A 15,246-nucleotide genomic window follows, 5' to 3' on the forward strand; every position below is an offset into this window, starting at 1 on the left:
CTCTTCCAAGTCCTTCAAAATGGATACCTTAAGGATCCCCTTCATGATTTTTCTGGGGACTGAGGTAAGGCTGACTGGTCTGTATTTCCCTGGATTGTCCTTCTTCCCTTTTTTAAAGATGGGCACTGCATTTGCCTTTTTCCAGTCATCCAGGACCTCTCCCAATGTCCACAAGTTTTCAATAATAATGGCCAAAGGCTCTGCAATGACATTTGCCAACTCCCTCAGTACCCTCAAATGCATTAAATCCGGGCCCATGAATTTGTATATGTTTAACTTTTCTAAATAGTTCCTAATTTGTTCTTTCCCCACCAAGGGTTGTCCATCTCCTTCCCATACTGCGTTGCCTAGTGCATTTGTCTGGGAGCTGACCTTGCCCGTGAAGACAGAGGCAAAGAAATCATTGAGTACCTCAGCTTTTCCCACATCATCTGTCACTAAGTTACCTCTCTCATCCAGCAACGACCCCACACCCTCTCTGATCACCCACTTATTGCTAACATGCCTATAGAAACCTTTCTTGTTACCTTTCACATCCTTTGCTAGCTGCAATTCCAATTGCGCTTTCGCCTTCCTGATAAGTCCCCTGCATTCTTGAGCAATATATTTATACTCCTCCCTAGTCATCTACCCAAATTTCCACTTCTTGTAAGCTGCCTTTTTGTGTTTAAGCTCACCGAGGATGTCCCCAGTAAGCCAATCTGGTTGCCTACCATATTTGCTTTTCTTGCTGTGCATCAGAATGGTTTCTTCCTGTGCCTTTAATAAAGCTTCTTTAAAATGCTGCCAACTCTCCTGGACTCCTTTCCCCTTCATGTAAGCTTCCCAGGGAATCCTGCCCATCAGTCCTCTGAGGGAGTCAAAGTCTGCTTTTCTGAAGTCCAGGATGTGTATTTTGCTACTCTCCTTTCTTCCTTTGGTCAGGATCCTGAAATCTACTATCTCATGATCACTGCTTCCCAGGTTGTCACCCACTTCTACTTCCCCTACTAGTTCCTCCCTGTTTGTGAGCAGCAGGTCAAGCTGCGCATGGCCCCTGATTGGTTCCTTCAGCACATGTACCAAGAAGTTATCCCCAACATTCTCCAAAAACTTCCTGGATTGTCTGTGTACTGCCATATATGTCTCCCAACAGATGTCAGGGTGATTAAAGTCCCCCGTGAGAACCAGGGCCTGTGATCTGGAAACTTCTCTCAGTTGACCGAAGAAAGCCTCATCCACCTGATCTGAAGGTCTATCGCAGACACCAACCACAACATCACCCCTTTTGCTTCCACCTCTAAACTTAACCCATAGACTCTCAACAGTCTTTTCTCCCTCTAAATACTGGACCTCCGAGCAATCATACAGCTCTTTTACATACAATGCAACTTCTCCTCCTTTTCTCCCCCACCTGTTCTTCCTGAACAGTTTATACCCTTCCATGACAGTGCTCCAGTCATGAGAGTCATCCCACCAAGTCTGTTATTCCAATCAAATCATAGTTTTTTTTTTTTACTAGGCCAGGGCTTCTAAATTCTTCCTGTTTGTTTCCCAGGCTTCTTACATTTGTGTACAAACACCTTAGATAGCCAGTTGATTGACCTACCTTCTCCATTCTAGTCAGGGGTTCTCCTTTGTTGCTTGTTCCTCCTTGTGTTTCTTCCTGGTATCAGACTTCCTCGCTTACCTCAGGGCTTTGGTCACTGTCCCCAAATAGAACCTAGTTTAAAGCCCTCCTCACTAGGTTTGCAAGCCTGCCCATGAAGATACTCTTTCCTCTCTTAGGTGAGTCCAGTGAAGATGGGAGGGTGAGAGTTGGAGAGGTTGGTGGGAGTCTCCAAGGTGAGACAGTTGTGCTCCCTGGACGGTGTCTGCGTGGCTCATAATAGTCCCACGGTGTCCACCGTGGGTAGTAAGGAGGAGGTAGTAAAGAGGAGGATACTGCCATTGTGGGTACCAATGAGCAGGGCTCGACAAACAATGTAATCTACTTGCCCGTAGCGAGTAGATTACACCCCGGAAGAGCTGGAGCAGAATGATCTGCGCATGCACTGAGCGCAGAACCGTGCGGCTGGCGAGCAGGGCTCGCCACCACTCGGCAAGCCCTGCCAATGAGAATAATGAGTCTTTCATGGTACTGCTGAAACTGACGAGATGTAGTTGGGGGATGAATACTGAGAGGAGAAAACACTTCTCTGATCATATTCAGTACCTGCAACATTCCTCTGTGTCAGCAGGAGTCTGGTGCCATGTGACACTGGAGAGTCAGCTAGCCGTGGGGGACCCCTTGATGGGGGTGAGGGGGAGGAGCTCAGCTGACTGCTGTAGGTTTCACCTGTTAAGGCAGAATTAGCTTCAGTTTGTGCTGTGCGGATATGCTGCTGCGTCTGTGTTATAGCCTCCAGTGGGAGGTGGCTTTCCTGCAGATGTCGTCTCAGGAGGAGGTGGTGCCGTGGATTTGCGGGGCCTTTTGGCGGGCAGTTCCACACCCCTTCACAGCACCTAATACTGTGGTGCTGGCTGCAGTGGTGCCATGGTCTGCCGGCACAGTACATGCAGTGCTGCTGACGTGCGTGCCGGCCCCGAGCCACTGCGAGTTGTGGCTGTGGCAGCGGGCTTCACTACTACATGTAAGGTATCTCCGGTGGTTATTCTGAGGGATGGTTTTGCTGGAAGTAATCTGGCTGGAGAGGCTGATGCCCTGTGCTGCTTATGGGGCAATAGAGACAGGGACCTGTGTTTCAGGTCTCTGTGTTTTGCCGGTGGTTCGGGCTCATCAGATGGTTGCAGAACCCTTTCAAATAAAATCACGTGGAGCCACATTTCACGATCTTTCCTGGCCCTGGCCGTGAGGATTTTGCAATGGTCGCATTTTGGGGGGGGATGGGCTTTCCCCAAGTATCTTATACGTACTGGTCCGAGGCTGGCATGGGGGTTGGGCTGCTGCATCAGGTGCCAAACTGTCAGTGGCGCGAGGCGCATCCTGCGCAGCTCAACTGTCAACTTCTAAGAAAAGCTCCGAACTGTGGCTCTCAGGACCACCTGTCACCAACAGTGGAGCACCCACAGGGATGTCACCCGAAGAACTTTAAATTTTCTATCTCTTGGTTTCATCAAGTCTGGAGATCCCTTTCCTACAGCTTTGGTTTTGCATTTTGTGTGTTCGTGTGTTAAACATGTCTGGTTCATAAAGTGTGCCTGAGAATATATGGGTGCAGGAAACTCATTGAATAAGTTAGGTGTTTTAACAAGCCAGCCCTCATTTAAGATCATGATCACAACACCCTGATTATTTTTCTAGTATTCTTACATTATAACAGCTTCATATGTTCTTGATGAGTCAACACTGCAGCATCACGCCACAAGCAAAACATCCAGAGTAGCAAAATAAAGAGGAGTGGGTGTAGATGTTATGAGGTTTACATAAAAGGTGGGTAAACCCTCCACTATTCAGTTAGTCTCTGGTCATTGTTTCAAGAGAAATCTGACTTTTGGAATATTTAAGTAAAAAAAGAAACTCCAATTCATGCTGCATATGGCTAATGCTACAATTCATCTCAATATGAAGCTATGTCAAACAGAAGATGACATTTATTTTCCCATTGTATAAATAGGATCCAGTCTGATAAGCTTCATCTGCATATGTATATGTATGGAAGTCATGGGCAAGTAAGGTAATTCGGCAACTCTACTGGAAAAAAAGCTAATCTCACTTGCTACTGCAATAGAAAAGCACTCCACTTTGTCCAGGAAAGTGGAAAACCAGATGGACAATTTAATATGATGGCTATAACGGCAATCAGGTTTTTGGGGGGTTGCACACAAAGACTTTTTATTTGCTCCTTGCTCTTGCCTCCACTTACATCACCCTGATGTTCTCGTCTGTCATGCCTCTGATGGTAGGTATAGCGCATCCTGCCATTGCTGTATACGTGAACATTACCTAGGAGCAAAAAAAATCCATTAAAATAATCTAGAACACTGAGACATTCTGACAGCTAGCCTGGGAGGTGATGAGATCAAAAGTACTGTGCACATTCCACATCATCCTACCTGATTAAAAATGCCACACATGGGCAGATTAGGTATAGAAAAATCACAATGAAATTCAAAAATGTTCACCTAAACCACCCTGTAATATTAATTGGTGTTTTAGCCAACTGTCACCAGGTAATGACACCAGAGTGTCATCCTAGAAAACAATAATAGAGACATCTTTAAAAAGTGTATCTGACATAGTTGACTGAGCTACGAGGGAAAATGCCAACTCAACAGGGACGACAAAAAGATTTTTAAGGAAGAATTTGGATTCACCACCTGGCAAGCACTTAGGAAACGAGTGGTGAATCCTAAACTGAATGTTACTACCAGAAAAGATCTATTCCCAAAGCAGAAGAATGACAATCAGACCTATCTGAAGGGCAAGTGGAAGATGGTCCCCATTGTTTATGTAGACAAACTGGAGGACTTCAGGGTGGATGGAGACATTGTGCAAAACTCTTCAATACTGTGTAGGGTTGACTTTTAGATTATAACTAATAGGTTATTAGGAAAAAATACTACGCAGTTCCCTGAATATAAAAAACCCTGCTTCCTTTTATAATTAAGTGTAAAGTTCCTACATCTGTTGTCTTTCTTAGCTGTAGTTTTGAATAGCAGAAACTGCCCATTAACCTGTTTATGAATTCTTCTTCCAGTTACTTTGTGAAATTACAACCAACTCTAACAGTGATCTCTGTGTCATCTCATTGTTTCCTTCACTCAAACACCTAGTCCATTACAGCTAGTTTAAAAAATAGTACAGGTTAAACCTCCCTGGTCCAACATCCTCAGGACCTGACCAGTCCTGGATGAGGGATTTTGCTGGACCCCTACCACTAGCCCCACCGCTACATGCCAGATCTCTCAGTCCCAATGGGTGGCCCTGCCGGCAACTTGCTGTGGGCAGCTTGCTGCGCTGCTGGTCCCACAGGGCTCCCTGCTGCTCGCCCTCCACCAGATTCTGTGGTCCTGCAACATCTATGCTGCATGGCCAGAGAGTGCAGGGCCAGAGTCCCGATTTAGAGAAAGTTTCAACCTATAGTAAAAGCTTTAGATATGCCTTTGCAAGTACTTCATATTATCTTGTTATTCCTCAGGTAATTCCTATACTGTACTTAGAATAGCTGTAACTTTATATGCTTGTAAAAGAAAAAACCCAGTAAATATTTCAATGGTGACCATTAAATGGTCTACAAAGGAAAATAGGGAGATAAAACTCCTTGCCCTGATGAATTTATATAGACAAGGTACAGATTTAATTTCATTCTGAACAAATTAAATCATGTTCTAGAGCAGGGGTTCTCAAACTTTTTGGCCTGTGGCCCACCCCACTCAATGCAAACCTTTCCGCAGACTACCAGCTGCTAATGGAACCTTGGCATTAATTACATACACCTGAGCCATCTTGCTAATGCTATAGCTATGGAGCATGATTTAATTTAAATAGTTTAAAAGGAAATATTAATTGAAATGATTAAACAGATTAAGCACTTCAACGTTCTCATGTTAGTTTACTAAACTTCATTTTAAATAAAGTAAAATATTAATTTATGTCCAACACAAAAAGTTCCCCCTTTTTTAAAAAAAAAAGGCAGGGCTGGGAAATCTTTTGGGGTAGGGGCCACTGACCACAGAAACACGAGTTGGGTACCACACAAGTGAGAAGCAAAGAAAAAAACCCTCCAAAAATCCCCAACCCTCACTAATGTGGCCCCTGACTGAGACACCTCACTCCCTTGGCACTCCAGCCTCATGGGGAGGGAGAGGGACAGGGAGCACTGAGGTTCAGGCTCGCCACAGGTCAGCTTAATTCTTCTGGGGCTCCAGGGTTAGTAGATTTTGTGGGCCACTCCAGGCTCTGGGGTGGGGCCAGAAATGAGGGAGCCAGTGTGTGGGATGGGGCTGCCATTGAGTGGAATAGGGATGCAGGATCTGAGTGGGAGGTGGGGTGCAGGAGCAGGCTGGGAGTAGGGTGTCTGGCCAAAGGGGATGGTGCAGGAGCAAAGAAGGGTGCAGAGTGGGGTCAGGAGGGAGGGTATAGGAGCAAGAGTGGGTCTGAGTCTGGCCAGAAGGGAGGGTACAGGAGCAAGGAAAGTTGCAGGAAGGGACTGGGGGAAGGGTGTCTGGCCAGGAGGGAGGGTGCAGGAGCAGGTTGGGGTGCTGAGTCTTGGCAGATGTAGAGGTGTGTTTGTGCGCTCGCACGCGCGAGCAACAGAGAGACGGGGTGGGGCGCGGGGTCTGGGCAGAAAGGAAAGGAGGGGCACTTACCTGCCTTTGTGCCCCCTGCCTCTCCCAAGCACTGTGTCCCAGGCATCACCTCCTGCTACTCCCATTGGCTGGATTCTGGACAATGGGAGCAGCAGGGAAAGCCTCCAGGCAACATGTCTGTGCACTGCTGTTCCCCCAGGTGGGGGAGGGAGAGCAGCAATGCATGGAGTAGCTTCTGTTCTGCTTCTTCCCCGTGACATGGTTCTCCACCCCCCCAGCGGGAAGCTGGTGCTCCAAACTGGGGTGGGCGCGTACACACAAGGCTGGAGTTCCAGCACAGGTTCCCTGCTGTATGGGAAGGGTTAGGGAGCTGAGCTTAAACCATGGCCCAACTGCAAGGCATCCAAGGATCTCAGTTTGAGAATCACTGTTCTAGAGAAGTCCCTAAAAGTTCACTATGGTCAAATTTAACTAAGAAGGGGAGGCCATGGATAAATATATGATTGATTTTTGTGAGGAGAGAATAGAAAAGTAGGGTGAAAGAACTGGAGACTGATACCCGCTAATTTTACTGTCTTAGTTGTGTAGCACTACACACGTTGAACAAACAATGTGGGTGCATGGTTAGTGGCCTAGAAGTTAGTAAGTTTATTCTGAATAGGATTTTAATACTTCCTCAGAACAGACTAGTGTAAAAAAATAACTTGAAATGTTTCTATCCAAATAAAAGAAGGTGAAAATCACAAGTATGCAAACATCCATTTGAGGGTTTACAGGGGTCAGCAACTTTTTCAAACCGAAGAGCCAAATTACATCAACATTCAGAACAAGTGGTCAACAAAGAGTCATATAAGAATGCCTATTTGCATGACTGAAAATATACAAATTAATATTATTGATAATTGACTTGGTGGTTAATAGCAGCATAAATGAAACATTAAATGTTGACCGTGGCACTTAAATCCTTTTGTGGATCTAGATCTGTCTCCATTTGTTTCTGTTGGGTACCTAATACATGTTAATGCATTCATAATAGATAGATAGATAGAAATTGAAGTGAAATACGAGACCATCCCACCAAGAAGCCAGAGCACTCACCTGTCAGGTGCTCCCACCAGCTCTGTAGCATGGGGCAAAGGGCAGTGGCAAGCAGCTCCCGGCAGCAATCTGAGGTGGTGGGAGCAAAGAGGCCGGAGCCATTGGGCCTCTCTCCAGGGCTGGAGCTAGGGCCAAGGCTGCGCGATGGCTGCCCAGCTGCTCCTGGGGCAGGCCCGTGGTTACTGCTGGAGCTGGAACCTGGGCTACGGTGCAGCTGTTCCTGGGCCGGGGCTATGGTACACCCCAACCCTGGCGCTCAGGGCAGCTGCACTGCAGCCTGGCTTCAGCTCTGGCAGCTGCCCGCCATGTGGCCCACTCTGGGAGCAGCTGGGCAGCCACCATATGGATCTTGCCGCCCACTCTCCCTCTAAGCCCACCACCAGCAGCATTGTACCTTCCATCAACCTCAGGCTGCCAAATAAACCACTATTGTATTATTGTTCTGTCGCAAGGACGGCAGGCGACTGGAACCACACCTGCTCACAAAGCAGATTAAAACTTGATAGACTTACTAGAAGGAAATCCACCACCAAAGAACATGTTGAAGAGATCCTCAGGTGAGATGTCTGCTTCAAATCCACGGTGGAAGTCCGCATGGTTGTGGCCATGTCTTGAAGGGTTGACTTTCTCATCTCCAAACTGGTCGTATTGCTTCCGCTTCTCTGGGTTGCTCAATACTGCATATGCATTACCAATGGCTGAAATATTGACAAAAAGGAAATGGTTAGCCTCTTTCACCTGGTAATAAATTTCCTTCTTTTGAGGAAGTTTTGCACCTGCAAACTGACAGGCCCCATTACACAGACTGAATTGTCAACTATCTAATCTCTTTAAAAGCGTACTTAACATACCTGATTAGATGAATCCATCTCTAAGATAGGTGCAAATGAAAGAACAAGGCCATTTGATAAAATGATTGAAACCTTTATTAATCAAGACAATACCTGTAGTGCTACTTTGCTCAAATCCTGAAGTGACAGAAATCCTTCCAAATGAGTCAGATAATTGTCAACGTAATGGCTCTTCATTTTACTGAGTTTAAAAGTTTTGTTTGGTTTTTTTACTTGAGACAAGGCAAGTAAGATGATATCTTTTACAGGTCTAACAGCTGTTGGTGAAAGAGGCAAGCTTTTGAGTGACACAGAGCTCTTCCTCAGATCTCCTCCTCTACCTACACATTTCTGTTAATTTTCAGATAAACTTCTTGAGCCATGCAAAACTACAACTGAAGCATGACTCTTGGAAAATTTACTTTAAAAATGACATCATGGGAGTCAAGTTTACTGTACAAAAACATAACTTTAAAGAAGTCAGAACATAACTCAAATCACTGAAAGGTCCAAAGCACATAAATATCTTAATGAAATTCTAGGTAAAGGTCTTCTCCATGCAGGTTAAGGGTCTCAGAAATTTTCACATGCTAGAGGAAAGGGGGACAATTAAGAAGAACAGCTTATACAGCTTTGTGACAATGGAAAAATATTGAAACTAAACTCCCAGTCTCCTTTATGGATGATGTCCGCCTTCCACTCTTGCTTCACTGTAACCAATCTGGAAGAATGCTTACTTGCAGGTTTAACATTTGCTTCTACATTTGCATTTTCTTTCCTTTCTAAACCTCCATTTGTCAACGGATTTTTCAGTATAAGCCCCATGAGTCTTCTCCTTCAGATAGATTCATGTAATTCTTCCTTTTCTATTAATGTTCATGTAGCCAAAGCAGCAAGAAGGCCTATCTACATGGGAAAGTTATGCCAGTATAAGTTAAGGTGCAAGAAACATTGGTCGGTAACTCAAATAGAAGAATTTGAAGTCTAGGTTTGTTTCCTGTATGCATTTTTATTGACATTAAAACCCAAGACATATTAGCAATCATGTTCCCAAAAAGTGTTTTGCAATGTATTGCTTCTATCTCACTACAACTCAGTTTAGCTAAAGTGATCAGGTTTAAATTATTTTTATAGTCATCCAAAGCTAGCAAAGGGACTGCCAAGGAACAGTGTAGGCTATTGAACTACTGAGTAAGAGAAGCACTCCAGAAGCACTTTATCAGATGTCACTGGGAAGATGAATGTCAAGGCATCAGCTAATAGATCAGTGTAAGAAAAAAAATTAAGAAACCTCCAGAGCCCTGCATATTTTCTCCTTCATCCTTTGGAACCAAACAGCTTGGCTTTAATGGGCTTTATGACAAGGGTGCTAACATCAGAAGCATAATGGAGTGAAGAATCAATGAGACATGGCTTTGAGGAGAGATAACCTGACAGTAGATAGCCCTGTAATGGAGGATAAAGTGCACCTTGCTTAACACACAGTTTTGACATGTAAAATATGCCTAAGCCTTCAGTAAAGATGATTATTTAAGATTACTGGTGAAGAAACCTGCCTTTTGACACTTTTCAAGGACTGAAGAGCAAACTGTTGAAGAAAGGTTTATGACAGGCACTACGTGGGTATCTGCATACACATGCAGATTTGATCTGAACCCAATGCATAAAAGGTCTCTCTCAGGTAGCTAGAGACTCAACCCACTATTTGCTAATGGCAACACACTTATCAGTCATAGATTTAAGACTTAAAAGAGGATTGAACAACACCTCCCTCTGACTTTTGCTCCTCAATTTTTTCCCAATTTTAAAGACATACCCTAATCTCAAATAAGAGTAGTGTACACTTCAAAATAGACTCCCCAATCCCCATAGGAACCTCATGTATTTCCTAGCTTGCTGAAACTGGACATGACACAAAGTTCCACTTTGAAAAATAACACATAAAAATAGCATTTTGAAGTCCCATGTTGGTCTCACTGATGCCTTATTAATATTGCTCAGTTTACCAACTGAAAGACACCCCCCCCCCCCCCCGAAAATCACCACTAGAACTCCTGAACTCAGAATCAAGCCTGGTCATTTTCTTGTCATCCAAAATCATCAGTATTAAAGACTGCAATAGAGATGTAAGTGACTAGTTAACTACCCAATAAGCATAGGCTTATCAGGTAGTTGAGTCACTACTAGACTAGCTGCTCCCTGCCCCTTGCTGCTACTGTATCAGAAGTAGCAAAGGAAAAGCTTTTAAGCTGATTCCCCCAGAACTGGCTCTGCACGGGGGGTGGGGAGGATGGCAGGGGAGGCAGAGGCGCAGCAGGAAATGGAGTGAGCTGGGACTGAAGCAGTCCCCACTTGCACTGGTCCAACTGCTGTGCTTCCATCTTTTAAATGTAGCAAGAGCTCCACAAGGCTCTTGCTACATTTCAAAGGCAGAGCTGGTGCAGTGGGAACCCCCCACGTGCCCCGGATTCCCCGCTGTGTCTCTGCCTTTTAAATGCAAGTTCTTACTACATTTAAAAGGCAGAGGCACAACCGGGATAGTGAGCATCCCACCCTACCTTTATCGACTAATCGAGTAGTGGATGGAATTTCCATCCACTACTTGATTAGCTGATTAATCAAAATTTAACATCCCTAACCCTGCAGATTAAATTATGTCTTCAGTAACATTTACACAATCCCATTGGCTTCACTTTGATTTCAACAGGTGGCACCAAGAATATAATTTGCTTGCAGAGTCTTTATGACTGGTGATCACAAGTGAGAAAGACACCACGGATGGAACTCGTTTCTCAGGTCCCAATTTTGGCATCTTTGGCCAATTGTTTTGCTGTTAAAAGCACAGGCAAACAGCTTGAGGCTAATCCCAACATCACCAGAAATATTCTCTTGGCAGGTGGGAGTTCCCTGGGTGGCATAGGGGAAAACGGAAGGGTCGGAGTGCAGGTGGCTATTCTGGGCTGCTGGACAGTCCTTTAGCAACTGCTACAACCCAGGCATGAACTAGTTGCCTTTGGGGTTGCTCTAGTTTATGCTAGAGGACAAAATTGTCCCCAGCAGCCTCTGAAACCTTAGCAAACTTGGCCCCACCCAGCTGTGCCTATGGTATAGGGATGCGAACATGTATCCATGTACACAGTTAACTGATAAGCCACAGTTACATGCATCAGAGGTAGCGGGGGGTGGAAAGTGGATGGAAGGAGTTGGGAGGGAGTGCACATGGACAGACAGCTTTTAAACCAGCTCCCCATGTGTACTGGCTCCTTCTGAGCTACCTGCTCCTCCCTATGCTGCTGCCTCTGTATCAGAGGCAAGTGTGGGGGTGGGCAGTGTAGCAGGCAGGAGCTGGTACATGCAGGGAGCCAGGTTTTAAGCTGGCTCCCAGGAGCACTGGCTCCCGCCTGCCTCCAGCCTGCACAGCTGCCTCTGATCCAGAGGCAGGAGTGTGGAGGTGTCATGCAGACAGTCCTTTAGCAACTGCTACAGCCCAGCTTAAAAAGCTCCCTGCACACACCAGCTCCCTGCCCCCCTGCTGCCTCTGTATCAGAGGCAGCAATGCGAGGTGGGTGAGGGAGGCCTGTGTGTAACTGTGAAGGTTAACCGATGAACTCAGGTTCATTGGCTAACCATTTACAGTATCACATCACTAGTATGTACAAGTCCTAAGTTAGAAAGGTTGTCAGGTGGGAAAAAAACAAACACTTTATGAAATAAATGAGGTAATTTTGAAATTATCTCACTGAAATAAAATAAATATGGAATCCCAGGAAACTTTTACTACAGTTAGGGTTGCCAGATGGTTTAACCAAAAATACAGAACTCCCCCCTTCCCCCCCGCCAAAAAAACCAAAACAAAACCCAGCATGGCCCTTTCAGTGTGTGCAGAGTCAGAATAGGGATAGGAACAGGGGAGAAGTTGAGCACTAAGATCCAGGGAAGGCATTGCTTCTCCTTGGTCTTTAGGCTTTTTGCCGGTGGCCATTTTATTTTCTCTTGATCAAGCCAGAATGCAGCTTCCCTGCAGAACCAGGTAAGCAGGAGGTCAGGGGGTGGGGTGGGGAGGGAGTAAAAAGAGGGTGTCAGGGGCTGGGAGGGGGAAGGTCGGGGGCTGGGCCCAGTTGCCGAGTGTGTCGTAGGGTTGCCAGGTGTACGGTATTTTTGCCTCCTGGCAAGGGGAAAAAAACCCAGCAAATACCAGACATTTTAGGTGTCCGGTATTTTCTGAAAAATTTTTTTTTACTGGACAGGAGGTGAAAACACCGGACTGTCTGGGTCAATACCGAACACCTGGCAACCCTAACTACAGTGGTTTTTCAGAGTAGAGCTACACTTCAATTTTAGACTTAATATTTGAGAGAATATTTTCTAATAAACAGCCTTGTAAGTAAGCTACGCTACCTTCTCAAGTATTTGTTTTGTCAGGCTTGTCTAATGAGATATTATTGAGTATTTAATGCACACAAAAATAAGGTTTTTTTTAAAGCACACTGCCTTTTCTACAGGTATTTACATAAGAAGTCAAACTCATTCCTCACAGAACACTACTGATTCTCCCATAGTGACACCATGGATTTACCTGGGCCACAATTGATTTTTTGAGTATTGATGCTCACTTTGCAAAGTCCCCTGAAAATCCTGTGTAAGCTTTCTACTTCTTTCCACTAACACTTACATAAGGGATAAAATTAAGATGCAACAATAATGCAAATATAGATGTTAAGAAGCTTGGAAATTAGAGGTGAAAGTTCAGTAATTTAGCCCTTATGAGTGGGAAAAAATCAGTTTTATTCTCTATATTGTTTTCTAGCGCTACGTTTAAGTCTAGTTTTAAATATTCAAAGTGACAGGGCTTCTCTTGGCAAACTAACAGATCTTATTACCAAGAAAGTTTCCCTTTACATTGCCTACATAAGAACTGAGAATCAGGATCTTTACATTTAGTTAATTTTTTTTTTAAATCCACAGTAACTTAAAACGCGTCTGGTGTTAGTTACAAAATAGAGTCACGTGCACAACTGAGTTTGTCATTTGGGGTTTTTATATAGTAATCCTATTTATGATATTTTTGTTTAACTGTGGTATTTAAGTGTCTACTGAGAAATCTGAAGTCTTATCAGAGGACTGCTTGGAAAGCTCATTGGGTGGAAGAATTGAAACTATGCAACTGGTTTCTCTGATGCCAGTTCAGAAGAGGAATTTTCTGCCCGATACTTTTTCCAATCTTCTCCCCACCTCCCTGTGATAACTTCAGTTAACTGTGTGCATTTATACTAGGCACTTCCTGATACGTGTAATTATAAGACACAAAGGTTATTGTCCCAACTGCTGATTCTTCTACTAAACAACCCTACAAGTCTGTAACAAGTTGCTGGACCTTAACTGCATTTACAAATCTTGCTCTCTGTTCTAAGGCTTGTCCCTTTAAAACTGGGAAGGTTGAGGGGAGTTATTGTCTCCAAGGAGAATATAAGATGAAGAAGATTCAACTAAGCATCAGTATGTAATTGCGTGCTGAAAACTGTACAAAGGACTTCCCTGGCTGGTGAGTTTGTCCACTGGCTTACAGGGCCTCTTTATTTTTGTTTAATGCACGCACGCAGACACCATGCATCAGACTTCTTTTATCAATGTAATATCTTTTGGCTGAGGTTACACTTAGACGGTCACCCCAATACATGACCTTCAGCTTATGATGTAGTTAAATTCAAGAAATAGGAAATATGCTTTTACCTTTAAATGCTTCTGTAGCACCAGGCGCATGGTTTTTATCTGGGTGGAACTTCAGTGCTAGTTTCCGGTAAGCTTTTTTCAGATCATCATCAGAGGCCTCTCTGTTCACTCCTAGAATTTCATAGTAATCTTTACACTGCTTTACCCTAGAAGTTAAGAGAAATGAGGTGACAGGGGCAGTTAGTTTGAGATAAGGAGACTTCTTACCTTTGTATGCATCAACTTTTCAGCATCCCTAAATCCCAATTCCAGTTAATACTGTCCTCTGAACTTTAGTTTACTCAGTTTTGATTCCTTGGTGTGATTTAGTTTATTTCACATATCTGTTTACCCTGTGCCTTTACTACCAGGTATCTACAGTCATTAAAGAACAAATGAGTCAACTCAGTAAAATGACTGCACCCTCAAGTGGTACAAGATTGCCTTGCACTCCTGAGGAGTTAATTTAAGAAAAGGTTTGATTAAACTAATAAACATTGCATTATGCCCTGAAACTCAACAAATTCAGGTCCTAGGGGAAGCTGAGTCCATGGTTTCAGAGCCCCACAACAACAGGGACAGATAGCAAGATTGATCCCTTAAACACTGGGACAGGATCTGGGGGAGAAAAAACCAGTTCTCTCAGAATTGGTTAATTCTCAGACCAAACTGACTTTTGAAATAGCCCGTTGAAGGTTTCCACAGGAAGTCAAAAAGCCTGTTCAGGGCATTTAGCCCTCTCTTAATAGTGACCTGATTCATTCTACTGTTGCTCAGTGCACTTTAGCAATTCCACAAGTAGCTGTCTCTCTCTCTCCCCCCCCCCCCCCCCGCAACTTAGACTGTAAAAATTCAGAGCTAAAATAGGATATAGGTCACAGAATGGACTCTTCTTAAAAATGGTTTAAGTAGTAAAAATACCCAGAAGCTAAGATGAGGTCAAGATGAGTGCTTTTGTGCTGCTCAAATACACCATAGATTTAAAAAGACTACAATTATGTCTATCTGCTCTTAGTATTTACAGGGTGAGGAATAAATTCTAGCTGAAAACCTGTTTAAACCCCCCCCCCCCCCCAATATACTGCACATGCCAAGTAAACATGTTCCAGAGAATTTTAGCAGTTTTACTAAGCATACCTCAACATGAAAGTGTGGTAGAATGGGAAACCACCACCCAATACCATTATCAGGCTCTCAAGAGAGACTTAGGACTAGAATAATAGCAGGCACTGATGGGCACTGGCAGAGTGTTTTTAATATTAATGATCTGTATTAAGGTGCCTAAAAACTGGAGCCTCACTGTACAAGGCATAAATATAGGGGGATGGGAGAAAACCTTATGCACACAACATCCAGTTCCAGCCAGGTCTGTTGCACC

General features: G+C 44.2%; 1 protein-coding gene across 1 annotated transcript in view; it reads right to left on the minus strand.

Annotated features, from left to right (window-relative positions):
* Positions 1–15,246, minus strand: part of DNAJB12 (DnaJ heat shock protein family (Hsp40) member B12) — a 43,873-nt gene that overhangs the window by 13,057 nt on the left and 15,570 nt on the right. Inside the window, exons 3-5 of the mRNA XM_075935005.2 lie at positions 13,890–14,035; positions 7,842–8,027; positions 3,846–3,925 (exon numbers count right to left, since the gene is read on the minus strand). Coding sequence (XP_075791120.1) covers positions 3,846–3,925; positions 7,842–8,027; positions 13,890–14,035 — 412 coding nt within the window. The remainder of the gene's footprint in view (positions 1–3,845; positions 3,926–7,841; positions 8,028–13,889; positions 14,036–15,246) is intronic.

Source organism: Pelodiscus sinensis, chromosome 8 (assembly GCF_052426305.1).
Source record: "Pelodiscus sinensis isolate ZL-2025 chromosome 8, ASM5242630v1, whole genome shotgun sequence".
Taxonomy (NCBI): Eukaryota; Metazoa; Chordata; order Testudines; family Trionychidae; genus Pelodiscus; species Pelodiscus sinensis.